Below are 24,117 nucleotides of genomic sequence, written 5' to 3'. Positions count from 1 at the left end.
CGAGCCTGGGTGCCTGATGACCGGCTGTATGTGTGTTGGGGGGAAGGGGACCTCCCCTAAGTCCCTCTAGATCCCCCCTTGGGGCCCAAGGATGAACAGAGACCAGATCAAGTTCATCCAGGATGAATCCACCTTTAATGTCTTCAGAGAACCTTGAGGGAGATGGGGGGGGGGGTGTGAGGAGGGAGAGGAGGCTCCCTGGGGTGGGAAGCAGGAGCACCCAGGAAGCAGGTTCAGAGTGTATGGAGGGGACACACTCCAGTCAGAGCCACGGATATCGTGGGGAGGGGGTGCTTATCGACCAGAAGAGGCCACCCCAGCTTTGATTGGGGGCAGAAGCCCAGAGGGAGTGGGAGAGGGATCGAGCCCCCGAGGTCAAGGCAGGGTCCCCGGACCCCACCCCGTGTGGGTCTCCAGCACCTTCCCTGGTTTGTCTGTCTGGGGACCTGACTCAGTCCCTCTGGGTGGGTTGCCCTGGTGTCTGCTGAGAGTTCTTGAGCTCGCCGATAGCATTAACCTGGCAGGGGAAGGTGCCCACCTGAGCCAGGTGAAGAAGAAGGGAGAAGGGGGGTTGTGGCTCCCAGTGCTGGCGGCAGCTCCACAGAGGCACAGAGTGGTCCACAGGGTGTGCTGGTCCCCCATCCCGGCTGCACCCACCCTGTACCTGCCCTGGCAGACCAAGGGAGGCCCCATCCTGGACCCTGGGGTCCCAGTGTCCCCAGGCTGCTTGCCAGACCAGGTCCTGGGTGTGAGCAGGGTCCCGGCCCGCACAGCCCCCGCCTCAGTTATAGAACACCTCGTCCTCCTCCGACAGGGAGCCACTGTCCACCGAGGGGAGGGAGCCCTGCAGGTGGGCCCCACCCTCAGGCCCCGGGCCCCCTGGCAGCCGCCGCTGGTGCTGCTGTTCAGGGCTGGGGGGCTGCGGGCCAGCTGCTGTGCTGTGGGGCTCGTCAGGTGAGGGCCAGCCGTCGGGGGAGAAAGCCAGAAGGCTGTCGTCCAGTGAGGGGCCGCTCCGAAGGCTGTCCTGCAGGTAGAAGCTTCCCAGGTCTGCAAAACCAATGGGGGAAGGGAGAGGGGATGGAGTCCCGGGCCCCACTTCTCCCCGTCTCTGTGCATGAGGAAGGGCAAGGGGCACAAGACTCCGAATCCTGGCTTTGTGTCTGCCAAGCTGTGTGACCTGGGGCAAGTCACTAGACCTCTCTGAGCCTCCATTTCCACCCCCGAGGGATGCAGGGGTGGTGGTGGCAGTGAAGGGGACGGCTAGGACAGGTACACTCTGAGAATTGGGAGAGGCGGTTCCCCTCCCCAGGTCTCCACCCTCACGCCCCTCTCACTATGGGACAGCAGCCTAAATGAGGTGCTCACGGGCAGGCTTCACCCAGACTCGGGGTCCTGGAAGCCCTCAACCACTGCCCAGGGTTCTAGAAAGGTGCTTGGTCATGCTTGGTTTTACGGTTCAGATGTTGGCTCCGGCACTCCCAGCTTTGCAGTCTGGGACGTGTTTCTGAACCTCCTGGTGCCTCAGTTTCCTTATTTATAAAACGAGGATAATAACAGGACTACTTCCTAGGGCTGCCGTGAGGATTCAGTGAAGAAGCGCACGTCGTGCACTTAGCAGGGTGCCTGGGCCGCAGTGGGCACTTCATTCGTGTTCTCTGTTATCACTATCATCCTCTCCTTCACGCTTCTGGCACCCAGTCCCCCCATCCCCCCCAGGCTCGGGGGCAGCTGAGGGACCCCTGGTCCCGTTTTACAGATGAAGAAACTAAGGCCGAGGGAAGGAAGGGGCTTGTCTGAGGTCACACTGCGTTTGGTGGCAGATTGGGCTGGATCCCTGCCCGCCCCACCCTGGCGCCCACCCGGGCTGTACCCTGTAGCTGCACGACGTCCTGGGGGCTGTCCTCGGGGTGCTGCTCCTCGTCATCCAGCAAGGACCAGGCGCTCAGTGTGGCCTCTGTGATGGCAAACTGCTCGGCAACCCCTGGTGAGGGGGATGTGGGGGCATGGGCAGGGGTAGGGGTGGGTCTCAGTGCCAGGCTGGGCTGGCAGGGGGACAGGCGGGGGCCTGGCTGCCTCTGAGCTGCCCATCCATGCCCCGTGCCCCGGGGTGACCACTCGTGCCCCCTCCACCCCGTGCCCACCTGGCTCCCTGCCCAGCTGACACCCAGGTGGTGACCCCCAGCCCCCTAAGCCCCCAGCTCCTCGCCCACAGAGCCCCAGCCAGCCCCACCCCGTGCCCCTTGCTGACCTGCTGCGAAGCGGGCCTCACGCAGCTCGTCCGGCAGGCGACAGTAGTGCTCATCCTCTGCCGGTGACAGCTCCCAGCCCGAGCGCTGGGCGCTCCAGCCCTTCCATTCGATGAGGTGGGCCACGCGGCCACGTGCCATGGCCGTGGGCTTTGTGATGTGGTCCTTGATGCTCTGCACCACCCCTGGGGGCATGAACGGCCTGTCGGGTGACTGTCCCAGCCCCCCAATACCTGTCCTGGGTCTGTTTCCTCTTGCCCAGCCAATGCCTGTGCCCGCTCACTGCCCCGTGCCCCTCTGCCCACCTGTGTGCCCCGTACCCTCCCAATCCTGCTCCGGGTCAGTGTCCCTGCCCACCTGGTGCCTCTGCCCCAGACCTGCTGTCCCCTTTCTGCCCAAGTTCAGAACTTTCTGCCTAAGGAGATACATGTAAGCCGGCCCCATGCAGCTCTCCCCCTTTATCCCTAGTTGACAAGTTCTAAGAGGGCATCTCCTGTGCCCGGGCTGGTGCCAGTTCTGCTGCATGTGAGACAGTGGGGGGTGGAGCAGGCAGGGAAGACTTCCTGGAAGAGGTGCGACTGGAGTGGGGCTTTGCAGGTCGGGTTGGGTTTGGAGACTGGAGGCTGTTTCAGGGATGAGAGGAGGAGGAAGGTATGGGAGGGTTTAGTGTGATTCCAGGACTGCCAGAGGCGAGATACGGGGGCAAGGCCAGGACCGGGGAGGCGGAGGGGCTGGGGAGCCCATCAGGGGCAGCCAGGAGGCCTGGAGAGCGAGGCCGAGGGGTTCAGCTATTCTCTTCATAGCAATGGGGAGCCAGAGTGGGATAACGAGCAGAAGGGTGACAGGTTAGATCTGCTGATTCAGAGACTCCCAATTAGGGGATTGGGGCCAAGGCTGGAGGCTGGAAGGCCATCGAGGGTCACTGCAGTGGCCCAGCAGGTGGCAAGGCCAGGGCTGGGTGGATGGAGGGGACAGGGTGGGGGGTTCCTGCGAGTAGACCAGCTGGATGTGGAAGGTGACAGAGAGAAGGTTGTCAAAAATGATTCAGCACTGACCAAGGCTGGGAGCACAGATCTGAGGGTCACCAGGTACCCCCAAAGCCATGGTATGAAGAAAAGCAATATTTAAGAAAGACAAGGTATCCACAAAGGAAACTGGGAAACTGGGAAAGGTGGGGCACGGAGGAAGGGACAGAAATCCCCCTCAAGCTGGGGAGTGTTGGAAATCAGAAAAGGTGTTTTGGAGGAGGTGGTGTTTGAGGGGCAGGTGAGGAGGAGAGAGGGTGTTCCAGGTGGAAGAAACAGCACAGGCCAATGTGGGGGGCAGGAAAGTGAGGGGCATCTGGGGAGGTGTGTGGGATCGAAGCAAAGGGGAGCCTGAGATGCACAGAGCAAAGCTGGGGGTGAAGAGGCTGACATGCTGAGAGGAGCCTGGAAGGCTGCACGGGGGGCGACCGGGAGCTGTGGCAGATGCTGGGTTCCCAGCCGAGAACCCCTTTCCTAGCCTGGGCACCCCCCACCCCACCTCACCCCCACTGCCTCAGGCTGCTTTTGGCTCAGGCCCAGCCCCTGTCTCAGGCTCTGCTTCTAGGGAACCCAATCTAAGGTCACCGGACAGGCAGATTTCACCCACTGCAGAGGGGCGGGGAGGCCACAGCTGGCAGACCCTGAAACACCTGGGCCATCCCCTCAGAGTTTCAGTGCCAGCCCCCAGGGCAGAAAAGGGGCATCTGGAACCTACCCACAAGGGATGAGGTGGCCAGGGCTGCCACGTTGTAGTTGCTGGAGCAGGATCTGGAGTCGGACAGGTAGCCATTGGTGGTTTGGAAGCACCTCTGCAGGAAGGGGGGGTGGGGTGAGTAGGTGGGGCAGACCTACCTGGGCACAGCACCCCCTTACCACCCCAAGACCCTGCACACCCCAGGTCCCCTGGGCAGTGGGCAAGCTCAGGGCAGGTAAAGCTAGGGAGAGCCTCCCAATTCCCCTAGCACCCACCCACCCCACATTCGTCATCGACGCCCCCTCCCCAGGGCTGGCAGGATGGTGGGCACAGCAGAGGGGGCGCAACGGTGTCAACAGTGGCTGGCTAGACAGGGGTACAGGCAAGCCCACTGACCTGCCAAGGATCCCAACAGAAATCCATCTGTTTGTCCTGCAACAAGAGGAGAAGGAGGGTCAGGCAGGGCCCAGCACCCTGGGCCAGCGGGTGGCATTGAGTCCTGAAGCCCTGGGGTCCTGGGTGTGGCGGGGGTCAGCCTTCTGGTGCTCCACAAGGCCGGGCGGTGCCCTAGTGACCCTGGCATGCAGAGAAAGGGGAGGGAGGCAGCGGTGGCAGGGGATGGTTCAGGCCTGGGTTCGAGTTTTGACACTGCCATTTCCTAGCAGGGAGTCCTTAGACTAGTGACTTAATGTCTCAGAACGTTGGATTCTTCCTCTGTAAAATGTGGACCATGCCACATGGTAATTGTGTCAGCTGGTAAATTCCAGATACAGCCCTTGGGGCAAGGGTGGCTATTATGTAGCAGGATTTGGGTCCCCTAGCAAGATCATCCTAATCTGTCTTTAGGATGGACCGAGAATTCCATTCCTTTTACTCTGCACAGGGCAGTACAGGCCAGTAAGGAGTCCCGGGCTGGTAGCAGAACTTATTATCTGCAAGGCTGAGTTAATTTGGGGGCGGGGTGGAAACTCTCTTTTCTAAACAAGCCTGATTTATTCCTGGATGCCCCGCACAATTCAGACCACACCTTGGGGTCCCTGGTCCCACAGGAAGTACTAGTTTGGCAGCGAGGGTCGGGGATGGGAATTATCTCTTCTCCCTGTGGGGAGCTGTAGGGGACAGGCGAGGAACGGGGGCAGTGGCAGGGGTGGCGATGAAGAACCAGTTACCTTGCCAGTGACACGGTCTGCAGCAATGGCGGGTGGGCAGCTGCAGGGCAGGTCTGGGTTCAGGGGGTCTGAGCTCCGGGGCACAGGGCAGTCCTTGGGGGCAGCTGTGAACAGTTCTGGAAATAAGAACGACAGGAGGAATTTACAAAAGCCCAGCACTCTACTGCTCATGAAGCTTCTTCAAAGCAGTCTGGCCAGATGGTTGCCACTTTATTATTCCCCGTCGTCATTTTATAGAAAACAGACACTCGAGTCCACGCAGGAGAGGGGCTTGGCCAGATCTCCTCCTGCTGGTCCCCGCGGAGGGCGTTCCTCTTTCTTCTCTTTACTCTATTTCCACTAATTCTACACCCACCTTCCAGCACCTCCTTGACCCCATGAGACCTCCAACCCATTGACCCTACTGGTTTCCCGTGAGCTCCTGTTCTCCCTTCCTCCTTGCCAGCTAAGACTCCCGGGCCCATCTTTTAAGCTCCCCCTGGCAGGCACCCCTACCTCTCTCAATCCTGATTTAATCTAACCCTCTGTCTGCTCTGGGCCCGAGGAACCGAGTGTTCCTGGAGAAACTCACCGGGCTCATGCCAATTTGGGGACCACCAGCCTCACGCAGGAGGCTGCCCAGGGATCCTTCCACGTTTCCTGCTAAGTCTGCTTTCTGGCGGGTCGGCGGTCGCACCCCAGCTTTCCTTCTCCAATCTTCCACGCCAGTGCCCCACCTCCTGCACCTGCTACTGGTGCCTCCCCGTCACTCAAGAGATCTGGGAGCCTTCGGATGGCTTCACCCTGATCTTCCCGCTCCAAAACATTTCCCTGCCTGCATTTCTGCCACAACCTCTTCTTTCCCTCATGTGGCCAAGGGAGAGCTGTCCCCACTCTGAGCCAGGCCAGGTCCCCCAAAGGCACCACATCCCATCCATGCCAGCCACCCAGGGGCTCGGCTCTTTCCTGTATCACCAGCATGTCATTTCACCAGCACCACATGTGCCGGAATGCCTCCTCCCTCCTCCCCTCTGCTCAGGGACTCCTCCCCTACATTATTCCTCCCCCTCTGGTTCACCACGACCTTTTGCTACTGAGCCAGGCCATCGGCATCCCAGAAGCCTAAGTGTCTCCCATCTTTTACAAACCTTCCCTTGACCACCATTTTCCTCCAGCTACTTCCCTATTCCTGACCCTCTTCAGGGCTAGACGTAGAGAGGGAGAGAGCAGCACCTGTCCTTCCTCAGCTCCCAGTTCCTCCTCCACCTGTCCCAAGAAGGCTTTGGTGAAACAGCCCTTGTCAAGCCGCCGGTAACTTCCACGTCACTTAACCCTCCTCATCTTCCTTGGCCTCTCAGCAGCCCATGTACATTGCCCATCCTCCCTCTTTTATTTATTTTATTGTGGCAACATATATATAACATAAAATTTCCCATTTTAACAATTTTTAATTCAATGATGTTAATCACGTTTGCAATGTGCTACCATCACCATCATCCGTTATCAAAACTTTTTCATCATCCAAAACCCAAACTCTGTACCCATTATACAACAACTCCCTGTTCTCCCTGCCCCCCAGCCCCTGGTAACTTCTAATTTACTTTCTGTCTATATGAATTTGTATATTCTAGATAATTCCTATAAGGGGAATTATACACTATTTGTTTTTTGTGTCTGGCTTATTTCACGTCTTCAGGGTTCATCCATGTTGTAGCATGCATCACGTCATTCTTTTTTACAGCTGAATAATATTCCATTGTGTGCATAAACCACATTTTGTTAACCCATTCATCTTGATGGACACTGGGGTTGTTCCACCTTCTGGCCATTGTGACTAATGCTGCTGTGGACATTGGTGAACAGGTATCCATTTGAGTCCCTGCTTTCAATTCTTCGAGTTATATAGGAGTGGAATTGCCAGGCCATAAGGTAATTCAACATTCAACTTTCTGAGAAACCGCTACCTGCCTCCCTCTCGAAGCACTCTCTTCTCCTGTCTTCCCTCCCTCTTCACTCGCTGCTCTTCCAGGTTCCCTCTGCTGGCTTCTCCTTCCCAGTTCAACCCCTAACTGTCAGCCTGCCCCACAGCTCCATCCTGGGCCTCCATTCTCTCTCTCCAGGAGATCTCATCCACCTGCCAAGAAGCTCACCTTCACACCTCCAACCCTGAACCCCTGGATGAATTTCTAACCCTTACTTGCATGCCAACAAGCATCTCAAACAAACTCAGGCAAAGCAGAACTCCCAAACCCACACCCATCCCCCAGCTCTCCAATTTTATAAAATGATGCAACAGTCCACCCAGAGCCCTGCCCTTTCCCCCAGTGCCCCTCCACTCCGCCCAATCAACCAGCAAGTCCTGTGGGCTTTCTCGCCAATGTCTATTCCAGATTTATCCATCTCCACTGTTGCTCCCCTGGTCTGAGCTGCCACTGTCTCCCACCTGAGCTGCAACAGCCCCCGGCTGGCCACCTCCCCTCCCCCAACCTCAGTGCCTCCCCCTACCCCCTCACCCCATTCCAGACCCACTGGCCTCCTTGCTGCTCCCCAAGGGGGCCCGGCTTGTTCTAGTCTCCCAGCCTTTGCTCTAGCTATTCCCGATGCCTGGAACACTCATTCCCCAGATCCTCCTGGCACACAGTAGGTGCTCTGTGAACACCTGCTCATGATTGCTGCCTCAATGACAGTATTCAGCACGGGGTGTCTTGGAAGAGCTATGTGACTGGGAGCTCCGAGAAGGCAGGGGGTGCACCCTGTTCACTGACGCACAGTGGGTCTGCAGTCATTATTGAAAGAATGACTAAATGAGCATCTTTTTCTCTAATTGGGATTCTTGGACTGAATTGAGGAGGCCCCTTCAATGCCCAGAGGGTAGCTGGGAATATCCTTGACCTTTATTTGTTTGGTGCATTTATTTACTCTTTGATTCACTCAAAACTATTAGCTGAGCACCTACTGTGTGCTGGGCACTGTTCTGAGTGCTGGAGACACAGCAGGGACCGAGACAGAGATGGTTTCTGCCTTCATGGAGCTGACACTCCAGGGGGGCAGACAAACACTGAACCAAAGACTCATAAGTGAATAAGACCCTTTAGGTGCAGAAATAGTCAAGGAGGAAATAAATGCGGCAACGAACAGCGCGTGACTGGGTGGGACTGCACTGGAGGCTTCTCAGAGCTGAGGCCCGAGGATCAAGAAAGGTCCAACTAGGTGGAGACCAGGGGGATGATCTTCCATCCATCCATCCATCCACCCACCCACCCTCCCACCCACTGAACAGCCATCTACTGCAGCGCTGCGCTGTGCAAGCGCCGGGGGACAAGGTAAGGTGAAGGCTCTGTCCTTGCCCTGGGGGAACACTCAGCACAAAAACTCCTCCATGAAACCCAAGGCTGAGCAGGGGGGACTGGACTCTTCTCCCCACACACTGCCTTTCCCCAGGGAGATGGCGCCGAATCCTCACACCGACCTAGAGAGGCCAGAATTTGTAGCTGCTCCTTAGAGATGAGGAAACTGAGGCACAGAAGTGCGAGTTGCTTGCCCAGGCCAGTGTCTATCCCACTCTGAGGCTCTCTCTTCCTAAGCACAAAGGGAGCAATGAGTTCTGGTGGGGGTCAGGGCACGCGGGAAGTTGGATGGTGGGAGCTGAGTTAGGAGGAGGGGGTTCCAGGCAGGGAGCCCAGTGCACGCCAAGCCCCAGGATCTGGAAGGGAGTGCAGAGTCAAGAGTCTTGTCCCAGGCTCCAGGCCCAGCCCTGCCCTGGGTACCGGCTCCTACCACCCCTTCCGGCCTGGGCCAACCCGGGCAGAGCTGGATAAGCTGACGGGTGGAAGCTGCAAAGGAAATCAGCCAGAAGCAGGGCTTTCTGGAAGAAGTTGAGCCAGGGAGGATATGTGGGTGGAAGGTGGGAGGTGTCAGGCCACCCCAGAGGCAGGGCTGGTGGGCGGTAGAGAGCGGGCTGAGCCGGGACTAGGAGAGGGTCTTGGTGTTTAACAGGGGGGTGGGCACTGGGGGTTAAAGGATAATGTGGGGGCTCCACTCCATCCTCTAGGATCCCTATGGATCTTTTTTCTATTTTTGTGCCCGCCATGAGCTTTGTTTCCAACAGGCAGCCCCTGTGGCTCTTTCTAGAGGGCTGCCTTCCGGCTCCTGGAGCTGCAAACTCCTGAAGATTTACGTTGCCTCCGTCCAGAGCAGCAGGTGGGGGACCCCGGCTCTGAGATGTAACTTATACCCCAGAGCCCCCCGTGGGACCAGGTGGAGGCCACACCTTGCTTCCCCGACTCTCCTGGAACAATTCCTTGTATCCTCGTCACAGGGTCTGCTTTGGAGGAGCTACACCTAAGACAAGCAGGTAGCCCTGGAGCCAGGCTGCCGCCCAGAGCAAATCCCAGCTCTGCCCTTCACTACCTGCGGACTTCAAGCAAGTGTCTTCTCTGAGCCTCCATTTCCTCATCTGTGAAATGGGCAGCTGAGGCAGACTTTTCTTGTATGTCAAAATGTCTGCTAGGATCCAAAACTGAGAACAGAGAGACACGGAGGACACTCCATTTATAGAAAGCCACCAGCGGAGGACTGGGGAGGGGGGTATCTGCGGTTGAGAGATTTAAAACAGCTTCTGAAAGGGGGAGGGGGTTGCTAAACTGAATGTGAGATTAAAGCTTTCATCCAAACTAGGCTGGACTTTGTATCTGGAAGGGACTAGAGACCTCCAGGATCTCCCCAAAGGTCTGTAGACAGCTGGGAGAAGGAGAGTCGAGTGGGCCTGTCCGAAGGTGGAGATTGGAGAAAAGGAAGGGGGTGATGCCAACACGGCCCTCCTCCTGGGTTTGGGTGCTCAGTGGCCCGGGCACAGATGAGGGGGGAGCGAGGACGGGTGGACCGTGGGGGCAGGACACTGTGCTGGCTCTCTGCAGCCCTCAACACATCTTGGGCTTTATCGAGTCCCTACTCCGCTGTGTGACCCTGCTCTAGTCCTGCCCCTCTCTGGGCTTCAGAGTTTCCCTCTGGCCAAAGGGTGTCTGGTCCAGATCCCTCAAAAGCAGCATTTAGGGGGTCCTGCAATCAGCTCACTAGGTCATGGTTTTTAAAAAACAGGATAGAATAGAATGGAAAATACTAGCACACACCATGGAGTCAGGATAAGTATTGTTTCGTGAAGCTTCTGTCTAAATTGCACAGACATGCACAAACCCACACACGGTAAGAATTCTCAATGCGTGCCTTCTAGGTCATGATGCAAAATGCATTTATTCCTGTGGGTCCCAGTCAAAAAAGTTTGAGTCACCACGCTTAAGGTTCCAGAAATTCTGCATGTCACATGCACAAGTGAGGCCTGCCAAGGGTGACTGTGGCTACAGGTTGCCTCTGGGAGCTTTACGGGATATTTCTAGGGCCCCTGGTGGTTCCCGGAAGCTGTTTTAAAATTCTCGAACTGCACAGCAGGGAGTGAGGCTGGCGGGTGATTCCAAAGGCCCTGGAGGGGACGTGACTTGAACAAGGTCATTCATCGAGCCGAAGGTGGAGTTGGGGGACTCCTAGCTCCCAGCCCCTCCCAGCCTCCTGGCCCCCTACCTTAGTTGGGGTGCAGAAGCCTCTGCTAAAGCGGCCTTCTCCCCCCTGAGGACTTTGGCCCCGTGATGTCACAGGCTGGTTGTCATGGAGACGTCAGGTAATGAACCAGCCCAGGGTGAAATCACAGGCAGCTCTTCCCCCAGCTGGGACTCGTGGTCACGTCACCACGAGCAACTGGAAAAACACAGCCTTTCACGTGGGATGGGGGGTGGGAGATAACCCAAGGGGCCCCGTAGCCTCTGCTTCTGCAGCCACCATGGGGGCACCTCCTTCCTCTCCCAGTTCACATCCTACTCCTTTGACTTCGAGATCTAAGGGCCCCTCTGGAGACCTGTTCCCTTCCCCACCTCCCCTGGCCACAGAGGTGACAGGTTGCTGGCTGCCATGGCAACCTGGAGGTGGCCATCTTGATCCCTGGAGGAGAGCGGTGTCTTCTAGATGTCTCCTCCGTCCCTCTGCCTCCAACCAGAGCTGCTTCTGTGCTTATTAAGGATGTTTCCTGCTCTCCTATGCCAGCTCCTCAATCTGCTTTAGATCCTAACCACCCAGACAGTTTCTCCTGATGTCTAACTCACACCCCTCTTGCTGCAAAGCCCACACACTGGTTTGTTCCTTTGGTGAGTCTGCAGCAGGTTCCTCTCACCCACTTCAGAGCCCCCCAGCTCCTTTAGCTGCTCTTTGGAGCTCCATGTCCCAGCCCATTAGTCATCTTGGCTGCCATCTCCCCCCAGAATTTCTCCCAGGGGTCTGCAGCCTGGGAGGGGCAGGGAGGGCCCCTGCTTAACCCTACTCTTTCCCAGGAGCCCAGGGAGGGCCAACCTCCTCCTGAAATCTAACAGTAACTGAGCAGCAGTCAGGGTCCAGAGTCCCTTGCTGCCAGAGGCAAGCCTCTCCTCCAAGCTTCTCGGGGAACCTGTGGCTCAACGCAGGGTGTGCTCCCTCCAGCCAGCCATCACCCAGGTGTGCATTGCCCAGCTGGGACGTGCCACTGCCATCCACGCTCTGACGATAACACAGTGTGCAAGGCGTTGCATTCATGTCCCCGCCCTGGGTTTAAATCCTAACTTTTCACTGCCACCTCTGGGGCTGTGGGTGTGAGACATAACCCCTGGGAGCCTCAGGGTGTGTCACCTGTGAAATGAGGATAACAGCACTCATCTGGAAAGGCCTGCCCACCACAGCCAGCCCCCCACAGACGGCTGCTGCTCTGGTCCCTGCCACCACCACCACACTCCCTTGGTTTCCCTTTCTGGACAATGAAACAGATCTTGGTTGATCTCTTCTCTGGTCCTGTCCCAGGCTGGGCCTGGCCCAGGGTGAGTGCTTAGCCTCTCTGCCTGCTGAGCCCCTGCCCCGGGAGCAGCCACAGAGCTTAGCAGAGGCTGAACAAATGAACCAAGTGCCTCTGCATCCCCAGGACATTTGTTTAGAGGACACCAGGGCCACTGGAGCAGGTGGTATCTTCATTGGAGGGTGGGCGCAACTCAGAGCTGCCCAAGGGGGTGTCTCTGCATGTCCAAGCAAGGAGGGAGGGAGACAATGGGCTCCTCTCCAGGATCTTTCCAACACCTAGCCCCTTTCCATGTCACTCTGCCACCTCTTTAAATACCAGCCTTGGCCTCACCTTCTCCAGGCACCCTGCCCAGATTGGCCTTAGCTGTGCTAGGTTATGTCTCACCAGTGGCCCTAATGGGCCTGGTGTGGCCTGCAGTGGTTTGCAGCCACCGTTTATTGGGCACCTACTATGTTTCAGGTACTATCTTTGGTTTTTAGATCCAATATCTCTCATGTAACCCACACAACAACCCTGCAAAGTAGGTATTATTATGCCCATTTTACAGATGGGGAAACGGAGGCTCAGAGAGTTTAAATCACTTATGCAAAGCCAACCAGCCACCCAGAACTGCCTGGAACTCCAAAGCTTGTGCTTTAAGCACTAACCAGTGCTGACCTCCTGAGATGGTCCTCAGTCATTTTTCCTGTGTGTGTATGTGTGTGTGTGTGTGAGTGTGTGTGTGTGTGTTCTGCCTCCCCCATTCAACTACTCCAAGGGTAAAGCTTGCCTCCCTCATCAGGTTGCTAGCTCTTAAAGGGCAAGGCCCCATCTCCCACTTCCTCAGTCTCCTCATAGTGTCTGGTCTAAGGCTCTGGCACTGCTGGGCCAAGGTCCAGAGATAGGGTTGGGGAGCTGGGGGTGGGGGGTGCGGTGAGTGGGCCCTGGCTACTGTGGCCGGTTGGCCCTCTTTACAGCTTTTGCCTTCTTGCAGATGCAATCAGATGCCTTGAAAACCCTTGATCTCTAATTTCTGCTCTTGCAGTGCTGGGCCGATTGACCTGGAGGAGGACAGGGACAGGGCTGGGGCAGGAGGGGATGGACAGGGTGGTTACACCTCAAGGGCACAGGGTGGGCACCAGGAGACCTGGAACTGGAGAGGAGGAGGATGACATGAACTTGACCTCTGCCCCATGCAGACTGTTGTCACCAGCAGAACCCAAACCAAATGCGAGCCACTTGGATTAACTAAAAGGGCTGTTCTTTAAGGATCAGCCCGCGCTCAGGGCCTCTCTCTATTGTGTTGGGGGGGGGGGCACGAGGAAATGAATGGCAGGGACTACAGGCGCAGCCTCTGGGCCAATGCACCTGGATCTGAATCCCAGATGCTGGCTGTGTGACTTCAGGCAAGACTCTGCCTGTCTCTGAGCCCCATTTCCCGCCCCACAGGGTTGAATGAAGACCACATTGGGGGAGGAAAAGCTCAGCCCAGCTCAGTGCGTAACAAACAACAGCATAAAAATAGATCTGAACACAAAACCACTCCTGGAAACAGCATGTATTGCTTTAATCTGGTTCCTATCACTTTCCTGCTGTCCTTAGCACCTCAAACACCTGCCACCCACTTCTTTTCCCACGAGGCAGGATGGGGCTTAAGCCTCTGCCGCGTGCCCTTTCCCAGCCGACAGGGTCTGGATTATCCGTCTGCACAGAAGAGTAATAATAAAAATGTAAAACGAGAGTAACAGCTAACAGGTTGGGGTGCTTGCTGCATGCCAGGTGCTGCACTGAGTGCTTTAGTGAACTAAGCTATTTAAGTCCCCCAACAACACTGTAAATAGTCCCATTGTAGAGATGACGACACTGAGGTTAAGTAACTGCTGAGGTCACAGAGCTAGTGAAGGGTGGGGTGGGGATTCACACAGGCGGCCGCCTCCAGGGTCTGAGTCCCAACCCTCCGGCCTGGCGTAGAAGCTGCCCGCTGCCTGGCGCAGGGATGGGGTAGGTCTCCCCGCTGTGGCTTGTACCTGGAATTCAGCTGGGGTGGCCCCGGCTGGATGCAGGCTGGGGGCTCAGTATGAGCGTTAACCTAGAGAGGCTCACGGGCCTGGGCCTGGCCTTCAGGCCACGCACCTGACTCAGAGAAGCATTTGCAGCACGGAGGCCAGGCTGCTGTTAGCTATTGGCGCAGGTGGGGGGCCCAGGTGGGGAGCCCAGATGCCCAGGGAAGCCTGCAGCTGGAGGGGAGCAGGGCAGGCACCTGGTTCTGCTATTTCCTAGATCTGGGGCCCTGGGCAAATCACTCAACTGCCCTCTGCTCAGTTTCCCCATCTGTAAAATGGGGATAATGATAGTAGATACTCTGAATTAGCTAGCTGTGTCTAGAACTGTCAGCACAGTACCTGGTAATCATAAACACTCAAAAAGTGTTAGTGACTATTAGAGGGGTGGGGGGCCTCATTCAGTCACCCAGACTTTCTGGGACAATGTCATCCTCTGTCCCAGCAGCTCCTCATACCTCCTTTTACTTTTGTCCAAATGGCCTGGGGCATGTTGAGACTCTCAGTGTCCCTTCCTCGCTGCAGCGGGACAAGGCTGGAATACACGGCTGGATCTGGGAGTGCCCCGGACTGCAGGAGGGAGGGTGGAGAGTGCGGCTGGGGCTGGTGTGACCCCAAACAGGCCTGGCAGAAGGTGCTGTGGAGGGAGGAGCACCAGGTGGGGTTCAAGGGAACTTGACAGGTGTCCCTTCCCCTCTGGCCTCTGTGCAGTGCCCAGTGGGTCCGCAGCTCACAGGCAAACTCATGTGAGACTAGGTCTCCATGGCCAGGCATGGACGGCCAAGAGATGGGGAAGGGACAGTCACCGAGGATACGCCAGATCCCAGACCCCCACTGCCTGGAGCTGGTCCCAGCCAAAGACAGCCCAGAGCCCTTGAGTTTTCTGGAAACACTAAGAGCCTGTGACTCTGCAACAACCCTAAACCCTCTTCACCCTTAAAACTACCCTCGCCTCGGGCCACGCTGCCGTGGGACACTCAGGGTCGACCTGACGCCCGGCACACAGTGGTATCATGTTCCTATCAGCTTAATGAATGAATAAATGAATGAACCTCAAACAGCCTGACCCTATTCCTTCCCATCTCCCACCCACAATCCCACCCCAACACCCTCCAGAGATATCCTGAGGCATTCACCTGAATGTTCCACATGACACCTGTACAGGTGAGCAGAATCCCTTAGAGCCCAGCAGGTGGGGGGAGGGCTGTGCTCCTTCTTTGGTACCCCCCAGGACACAGTCCCCTCCAGGGCCTGCCCGGCTCCTCCCCAAGACCTGTTTATCTCAAGTGAGAAAGCGACTTGGGGTGATGGGTGGGGTGTTTGGGGTCAGTGCATTCAGCCTCAGGCTGCAGAGCCAAAGCCAAGGCCTCAGTCACCCTCAGCAAGGCCCACCCTGGCCCCTTGTGGGGTGAAGAGCTCCAGGTGGTAGAATGGCCCGGCTCAAGATCTTTTTAAAAAGATCTTTTTTCCGGAGGTTCCCCTGGAAAACTGGGCCTGGAGGGGTGGGGACTCCAAAGACCAAACTGCCCACCCCCCAGCCTCTGAGCAAGCCTCCGTACCCCACCCCACACCCACCCCCACGCCTGCCCTGGGTCCCCAGGCAATGGCAGTGCACTCCAGCTCCACGGGTGCCACGATGGGGAAAGCTGGGGGCTCGGGGGCAGGAGGAGTGTCCTGCCAGGCCCAGGGAACACCAGCTGTCCGCTGTCCCTTTCTCTCTCATGACCAAGATGAGGATGAAGGAAGGGTTGGGGCCGACGGTGGAGGAAGGCAAACCTTTACAACCTGTTCACCACCGTGAACCCCTTCCTGCCAGAGGTGTTCAGGGACTCTGAAGATAAGATTTGGGCATGGGGAGAGAAGACGGAAGGAGCTGGGAGTGGAGGGCGAGTTGGTACCCTGTCTTGGGGTGTTTGGGGGGGGCGGTGTCTGCTTGTGCCCCTGGTGCCCCCTGAGTTCCTCCCGGGAAGCCAAGGCACACCTCTGGGTGTGTGTGGCTGTTGGCACAGAAGCATGGCACCGAGAGCGGGGAGGGGGCTGGGGATGCGGTGACCTCCGCGCGCTCTCTCCGTGCACCCCAGCCAGCCCCTCGCGCACCCCGTCCCCTCCGGAGCACTGCGTCCCCGGGGCGCGGCTGGTCTAGGAGGAGCGGGTCGCCCCTACTCCCCCCAGCCCCACTCCCAGCCCCCTTGAAGGGGCCGAGGGGAGCGCGCGCGTCTTGGGCGCGGGGACCCTGCCTCGTCCCGCCCTCGGCCCGCGGCCCCCTCACCTCGCGACACGCAGGAGCCCATCACGGGGCCGCGGGGCCGGGCCGCTGCGCCTCGGGTGCGTCGCGCCGCGGGGCGCTCATGTCTTGGCGGGCCGGGGGCTGCAGGCGCGGCGCTGGCGCCCCGGCGGGAGGGCGGCGGGCGGCCGGCGAGGCAGGGCGGCTGGGCTGGGCCTCCGCTCCCGCCCGGGGCCGCCGCCTCCCGCGCCGCGCCCGCTGCTGCTGCTCGCCGGTGGCTCCGCGGGGCGGGGCCGGGCAGGACGCGGCGGGCGGGGACCCGCGGGACCCGCTCGCCCCCGCACCCCCCGCACCTGTCCCCGCAGCCCCTCTGTCCTCAGGGCCCCCGCGCCACCTGCCGACTTGGGCTGAAGGTCAGGGAAGGGGGTGAGGGGGGCGGGGATATCTCTGGCACGTGAGGCACAAAATAGACAGCATTAATTTAATAATAATAATAATAATAATAATAATAATAACGACGAGGGCGAGGACCAGGCACCCGGCACAATAACCAACTCCATTATCCCCATTTTGCAGAGAAAGAAACTGAGGCTCACAGATGTCAGATGCTTTGCCCGAGTTCCCTTAGCTGCTGGGAGACAGGGACTTCCGACCAGTCAGCCCCTTGTTTGGGGGACGCTGGCCCAGGGTGGGCACAGTGCATTAGTGGCCTGGCTGCTGGGCAAGAGTCAAGCCCCCACTCCGTGGGGCCTGGTGGGGGCTGTGGGGGGCAAAGCAGCAAATGGAGGGCATCCAGGCTGCCTGCTGGGGCACCCCTGTCTCATAGAGCAACAGTGGCACACTGTGATCACTCTCATACACACTTACACACACTTGCACATAATTGTACACACTCACATATGTGTACACACACACTCATGCTTACACTCACACACACCCCCACTCCTGGGGAGAGTGACGGAGGCAACCCTCTCAAGCCCACAGTATGGTACATCACAACGCACAAAGCACACAGCGCACACTTTCATGCTTCCCGTCACTCCTCCCTCATACCTACCTGTGCACCAGGTGAGGAAGCCGGTTCCTCAGTTCCTTTCAAGGAGGTGAAGAGGATAAAGCAGGTTTGGGCTGTGCGTGGAGGCCTCAGCAGGGCAGGATCTGAACCTGGAGGGGCTGCCGGGGTCCTGGGCAGGCAGAATGCATGTGGCGGGGTGTCCTGCCCTGCACTGTCCAGCGGTGGGAACCCCGGTCCTGGCCCTGGGAGAGCAGCCTGGGTCTGAGGCAGGTTCAGCCCACAGAAGCTGTGTGACCATCGGCTGCCCCTTCACCTCCCTGAGCCTCAGTTTCCTCTTCTGTCAACTGGGAATGCTGTGAGGACTCATGAGAGAACGGATGCAAAAGGGTAGGTACGTTGTAGGTTCTTATCTGATGGCTAAAATGAAATAGTAATGGCAGAAACAGGTGCGGCGCGTTCTTTCCTCGTCACTGCTTCCCAAAGCCATGGAGAAGCCCGAGAACCTCTGTTCAGTGGATATTTATGGGCCATCTACTTTGTGCCAGGGAGAACAAGGCAGATGTGCCAGTCCTTGGGCCAGTGCTGTATTCAGTTGTGGGGCTCAGAGCCCCCCACTCTGCCCGCTCAGGCCTGCCTCCAGGAAGGTGGCTATGAAGGGACAAGTCCACCCTGTTCACCGTGGATGCCCCAGTGTGTGCAGGTGTCAGGTGTGTGCCGACCTCGTGTGGAGAAGGAGGGGCGGGGCTGCCTGCGGGGTCCCGACCTGTGGGGGTGGGGGAGGCGGAGGTGTCCATTATCTTCTCCCTGTCCAGGAGTGCCTGGCTCTGGCTTGGAGGGAGGGAGGGCTCTGAGTCACCATGATGCAGGCCGCTCGGTCACAGCTGCTGACACTCCAGCTGGCAGCCTGGCAGCTCTGGGGACAGAGGGGACAGGGAGGAGAACCCCTGCAGAGAGCATGGGGTGTCTCACAGCAGGGAGGAGACTGGGACCCCACTGTACCCCCTTCAGCCTAAGACAGAGGCAGGTGGATGGTGTTGGACACTCCCCACCCATGGTCCATGGCTGACCAACACAGAGATACAGCCAGTGGGGGAGGGGAGATTCTGGCCGTCCCAGCCTCAGAAGTACTTGCTGGTCAGTTTCACACTGACAGCAGGCAGATGTGGCTTACTCCCCTCCTTGTACAGATTGATGTTCAGAGAGGGACAGGCTTGGCCTAAGGTCACACAGCAAATCCGTGGCAGAGTGGGGTCTAGAACCCAGGTCTCTTGCCAGCCAGCCCAGCCCTGCAGCCCTGAGTCTCGGCCATGCAGGGGCAGGTGGCTCCCCTTTGCAAGCCCACATTCACCTTCCCAGTCCTTGGAATTCTGCTGAAGCTGACGATTCCCAGACAGTTCCAAAATGTGTGGTTGTCCTTCCCAAGGGCAGGCTGTCCTTTCCTGTCTCACCCCACCTGCTCTGTGACCTTCCACTGCCTCACCCAGTGCCCTCCCTGCTTCGCCCCTTAATGAGAGAGTGGGGAGGGTGGGAGCCCCTGGGGGTGAGGGGACCAGAAGAGAGAGTGTGCCCAGCAGTATCCTTCCCACCCTGAATCCCAGCGTGATTTTGCAGGTTCCAGTTTGAACCCCCACCCCAGTGGCTGCCCCACTGGTTCCCATTCAACCCCAGCCAGTCACCAGCCCTGATGCCCCGTGGAGAGGAGTTGCTCAGGGTTTGCATGGAGAAAGCTTCATCAGGAGCCGTTACAGTGAGGAATCAGACCTGGGGGGGGGGGCAGGTGCAGAAATAACCAGGGTCAGTGTGGACAGTGCTGTGTCCTCACGCCAGCCAAGTGCTGTGAGAGGAGAGCTCCTTCTGCCAAGGGCCATGGGGAAGGCTCCAAGGCGGCAGTGACCCTGGAACCGGATTGTGAAGGTTGAGTAGGATGTTGGCCAGCAGAGAGGCCCACAGGGAGACGGGCACAGACGAGGTCCGGGGGACCAGTGGGAGGGGGTGAGATTTCGGATGGGGAGGGCACCCTTCCCTGCGGCCTCAAACACCTCCTCGGTATTGGTTTTCTCAGGAAAGGCAGAGCTGGATAAACAGAAAAAGAACAGAATTAGAAGCCAAGCAGATCCTGTGCCCAGAACTATACATAGGAGAGGCTTAATAAATATTTGTTGAATGACTGCAAGAAAGTTAAGACTTGTCCAAGGTCACATCTCAGGAAAGAGGTCATAGCTAGGACTGATTGCATTCACCCAGAAAATATGTACTGAGCACCTACTATGTGCCCGGCCGTGTCTGGTGTGAAGATTTCAGCCTGAATGAGACAGATGAAGTCCCTGCTCATGGAAGCTTCCGGTTTCAGTGGGGGAGGCAGACATCAGCCAAATAATGATCCCAACGAATTTGGAATCACAGCCCTGAGAAGTGCTAGAGGAGAGACTGAGAGTGTAGAAGAAAAAGATTTGGTTTGTTCTTGGGCTTGGAGGGATCTCGCAGAAGGATGTGAGCCCAGAGCTAAAGGAAGAGAAGGACTTAGGTAGGCAGAGAGAGGGAAGGCCCTCGGAGGCACAGTGAACAGCACAGGCAGAGAGCAGAGGTGGGAGGGCCCCAGTGGCTGGAGCAAAGAGGGTACAGGGGAGAGGGGCTGGCTTCTGCGGGGCCTCACCATGGGGTTGTGGCTCTCATGCAAAGCGCCGTGGGAAGCCCCATCCTCTGTTTCCTCAGCCATAACCTGAACATTCTTCCGTTTACTCCTGGGTGGGTCGGGGTCCAAGTGGGACTCCAGGTAGAGCTCCCTGTTTCTGCGGAGCCCTGGCCCTCCTGTAGGCCCCTGCAGGGAGCCTGGGGGAGAAGTCACAGGCTGACCTTGGGATGTGCCCACTCTCAGCTCCAGGCTCATCCTGCGGACTTGCAGCTGGAGTTGGATGTCGGTTTGTATTCCCTCTCCCCACCCCGGACTCGGTGGCATAGGGAGAGAGAGGGGTAAGCCCCTAGTCTGAAGGAGGAGACAACTCCCAGTCTGACGGAGGAGACATGGCCGCTCTGTGCCACCACTGAGAGACCAGCCTGGTGGTCTGAGTTCGTCTCTGAAACACCAGGCCCAGGCGTGGTCTGTGGTGGCTGCGTGTTCTGGTTTGCTGATGCTGCCGTTTTGCAAAATACCAGAAATGGATTGGCTTTTATAAAGGGGGTTTATTTGGTTACAACGTTACAGTCTGAAAGCCATAAAGTGTCCAAGGTAAGGTATCAACAATAGAGTCCCTTCACTGAAGGAGGGCCATTGGCATCCGGAAAACCTGTTAGCTGGGAAGGCATTTCAAAATGTCGTTCTCCAAAATGTTGCTCTTGGCGTGTTTTGTCCTCTCTTAGCTGCAGCTCCTCTTCAAAATGTCACTCTCAGTTGCTCTGAAATCCCTCTATTTGTGAACTCTTTTCGTAGGACTCCAGTGAATAAATCAAGATCCTCCCTGAATGGGTGGGTCACATCTGCATGGAAATGATCAGAAGGTTCCAACCTGATCAACACTAATATGTCTGCCCCCACAAGCTTGCATTAAAAAATATGGCTTTTTCTGGGGGACATAATATATACAAACCAGCACACTGCTTCATGACAGGATCCCTTCCTCAGGGTTCAGAGGTCTGGTACCCCGACTCCTGGGTCTCGGGGTGTCTGCCGGCAAGGAGGAAAGGCCCTCTGCTTAGAACCCAGGGTAGGGTGCCCCTGAACTATGGGTGTCATGTAGCTGATGACCACCAGGGGACAGCAGAGACAGCATCATTCTTTACTGCTTTCCTTTTCCTTCCTCTCTTGGTCGATTGACCCAGAAGGTACCACGTTGGCAAAGCAGCCACAGCTCAAGGCTGTGCATCTTGCACCCTACATAAAGGTGTCCAGAGGAGGGGGAGGGGACTGGAACCCCACCTGTGCTTTGGTCACCAAGCCCTGAGCTGTGGCATGAGATCGCGTCTGTCCCAATTAGGGGAGCCTTTTTCTTAGCACAAAGGCACCATCTCCCTGCTAAGCTGTGCACTGCAAGGCTGCATCCACCCACAGGTGGATGTGCACAAAGACTCCATATAGGGCAGTCCTGAACTCAGACTTCGCCTGGTCTCAGCTCCCACTGTGCAGATGTGGAGGCCGAGACCCAGAAGGAATCAAGGGCCCACGACCAGTAAGGGACACAGGTGGGACTGGAACCCCATTGCCAACTGGACTCCCAGCTCCCACCTGGAGAGTTCCAGTGCTCCGTGCTACCACTGGGGCCCAGGCCCTGCCTGGGGGTCCCTGAGGTCAGGGCTCAGGGGCCTAATTGAGGAGTTTGAGACAGGAGTCTATAGACTAGCCTCACTGACCTTGAAAAGTGTCCACTCTCAGCTCCACCCTGGGATTGCACTAGGACAGACGTCCCCAGCTCCTTGGACTCTTGCAGCCATCATCGGCCGTGCCCAGTGGGGGAGAGGCCTGCCATCCCAGTGGGGGCCATTGGTGGGCGCTGGGAGGCAGTTGTGGATGTTTGGGTTTGTAACAGCAACAATGATAGCCGTGGCAGCTGAGAACGTCCTGTGCACCAGGCACTGTGCCTGTCCTGGCCCGTCCGCTCCTCCCAGTAACCCCAGGAGTCATGGCCGGGCAGCATTCCCCTCTAGCTTGACCTCTGGGGTGATTCTGAGCCTGGAAACTTCTGGGACCTCAGGATGGGCAGTATCCCCTCATTCCTGCCTCTGGGTGTTTGCACAGCTGTGTGCTTCCCCTGGGTCTGTCCACATCACATGTGTCTTTCGAGTCCCACCCACAGAGGTCTTGCCTGTTTCACTCCCTCAATCATGGCTTCATTCATCAAAAGTTGATGGAATCGCGGAGAAACTAAGATGGTGGCTAGGAGAGACAGGGCGAAAAAACACCTCCATGAAAAATACTAGATAGAGGCCAGAAAGTGACCCAGAACACCAATTTCAGCAATGCACAAGCTGGACAAGGTCTGCTAAATCCAAAGGGACTGTGCACTTGGTGAAACTGGGAGTCTGCATTCTGAAACAGGTAAGTCAGCTGAATGAATGGCAGCCATGCTGTGGTGGGGGAAACCGTGGGTTGGCATTTGGAGGTGGGCTAGTTCTTTTTAAAAAAAAACCCAAAAGTGGCTGCAGATACGGCAGCGAGAACCACACAGTGAAGCACAGCAGGAAAGGGCTGTGCGAACACCTCGATATCTGGCGTGGAAGATAGCCTTTCACACACCCACTGCTAGTTGTCTTGGAGTGAGGAGGGCAGAGGAGAGCCAAAAGGGGGAAAAAACCCATTCCCCTTGCAGTCATCTTCCCGGCGGGCTGGGAACGCTCCTGCCCGGCGCCAGACCCACAGCCCAGAGCCGCACCAAGTGTGACTGGAAGTGTTTCTGGCAACACTGTGCACACGCCACAATATCGGGTGTGGACAATAGCCTTTCATGCATCCACAGCTAATTGTCCCGGAGCTGGGAAGGCAGAGCTGTGTGAAAAGGGAGAAATTAACACACCCCATTCAACCATCTTTACAGCAGGCTGGGAATGCCCCTGCACAGCCCAGCGGCCCAGGGCTTCCCTTGAGGGACAGCATGCACTTGTGACATAGCACAGCCTTCCTTCAGCAAAGGCCCTAGAAGGACATGGCTGGGAAGAGGAACCCACCCGGAAAACCCAGGGACCCTATGCCAATACCAAGGACTTGTGGGTCAGCAGCAGAGACAATCTGTGGCGCGACTGAAATGGAGGTTTAGACTCTTGCAACAGCCTTAAATCTCCTGGAACACCTGGGAAGTTTGATTATTAAAGCTGCCCTGGCTCCCTAACCTCTCAGACACATGCCCCACATTCAGGGCGGACAGCACCAACAACACACCCAAACTTGGTGCACCAATTGGACCCCACAAGAATCAGACTCCCACACACCACAAACACAAAGTTGGGGAGAACTGACTTGAGGGGAGCAGGTGACTTGTGGACACCATCTGCTGGTTAGTTAGAGACAGTGTATGCCACCAAGCTGTAGATATGACAAATTAGAGATTGGGATCTGAATAATCCTTCATATCCTAAAAGAACCCTATCAAGTAAAGCAAATGCCAAGAGGCCGAAAACAACAGAAAATTTTAAAGCATATGAAAAAGCCAGATGATATGGATAACCCAAACCCAAACACCCAAATCAAAAGAGCAGAGGAGACACAGTACTTGGAGCAATTAATTAAAGAACTAAAGACAAACAATGAGAGCATGGCACAGGATATAAAGGACATGAAGAAGACCCTAGAAGAGCATAAAGAAGAAATTGCAGGAGTAAATAAAAAAAATAGATAGAAATAAAAGAAACTTGACCAAATTAAACAGATCCTGGATATTCATAGTACAAGACTAGAGGAAGCTGAACAATGACTCAGCGACCTTGAGAACCACAGAATGGAAAATGAAAGAACAAAAGGAAGAATGGGGAAAAAAAACTGAAAAAATCGAAATGGATCTCAGGGATATGATAGACAAAATGAAACGTCCAAATTTAAGACTCACTGGTGTCCCAGAAGGAGAAGAGAAGGGTAAAGGTCTAGAAAGAATAGTCAAAGAAATTGTTGGGGAAAACTTCCCAAACCTTCTACATGATATAAATACACAAAGCATAAATGCCCAGCAAACTCCAAATAGAATAAATCCAAATAAACCCACTCCAAGACATATTCTGATCAGACTGTCAAATACTGAAGAGAAGGAGCAAGTTCTGAAAGCAGCAAGAGAAAAGCAATTCACCACATACAAAGGAAACAACATAAGACCAAGTAGTGACTACTCAGTGGCCACCATGGAGGCGAGAAGGCAGTGGCATGACATATTTAAAATTCTG

General features: G+C 56.7%; 1 protein-coding gene across 3 annotated transcripts; it reads right to left on the bottom strand.

The window, feature by feature from the left end:
- Positions 1-122: 122 nt before the first annotated feature.
- Positions 123-16,394, bottom strand: FAM131C (family with sequence similarity 131 member C). 3 transcript variants are annotated; one of them, XM_037828418.1, is made up of 7 exons: positions 16,290-16,394; positions 5,135-5,250; positions 4,362-4,397; positions 3,987-4,080; positions 2,249-2,431; positions 1,871-1,981; positions 123-1,047 (listed from the first exon to the last, which is right to left on the bottom strand). In XM_037828418.1, the coding sequence occupies exons 1-7, from the start codon at positions 16,309-16,311 to the stop codon at positions 782-784; spliced, it is 828 nt and encodes a 275-aa protein (XP_037684346.1). In that variant the 5' UTR covers positions 16,312-16,394; the 3' UTR covers positions 123-781. The 3 variants fall into 3 exon arrangements, with proteins under 3 accessions (XP_037684346.1, XP_037684347.1, XP_037684345.1); XM_037828419.1 differs by lacking the exon at positions 16,290-16,394 and adding an exon at positions 10,688-10,704; XM_037828417.1 differs by lacking the exon at positions 16,290-16,394 and adding an exon at positions 9,524-9,613.
- Between the last annotated feature and the right edge of the window lie 7,723 nt (positions 16,395-24,117).

This window comes from Choloepus didactylus, chromosome 2 (assembly GCF_015220235.1).
Source record: "Choloepus didactylus isolate mChoDid1 chromosome 2, mChoDid1.pri, whole genome shotgun sequence".
Classification (NCBI taxonomy): domain Eukaryota; kingdom Metazoa; phylum Chordata; class Mammalia; order Pilosa; family Megalonychidae; genus Choloepus; species Choloepus didactylus.
This window is presented reverse-complemented; position numbering and strand designations above follow the sequence as displayed.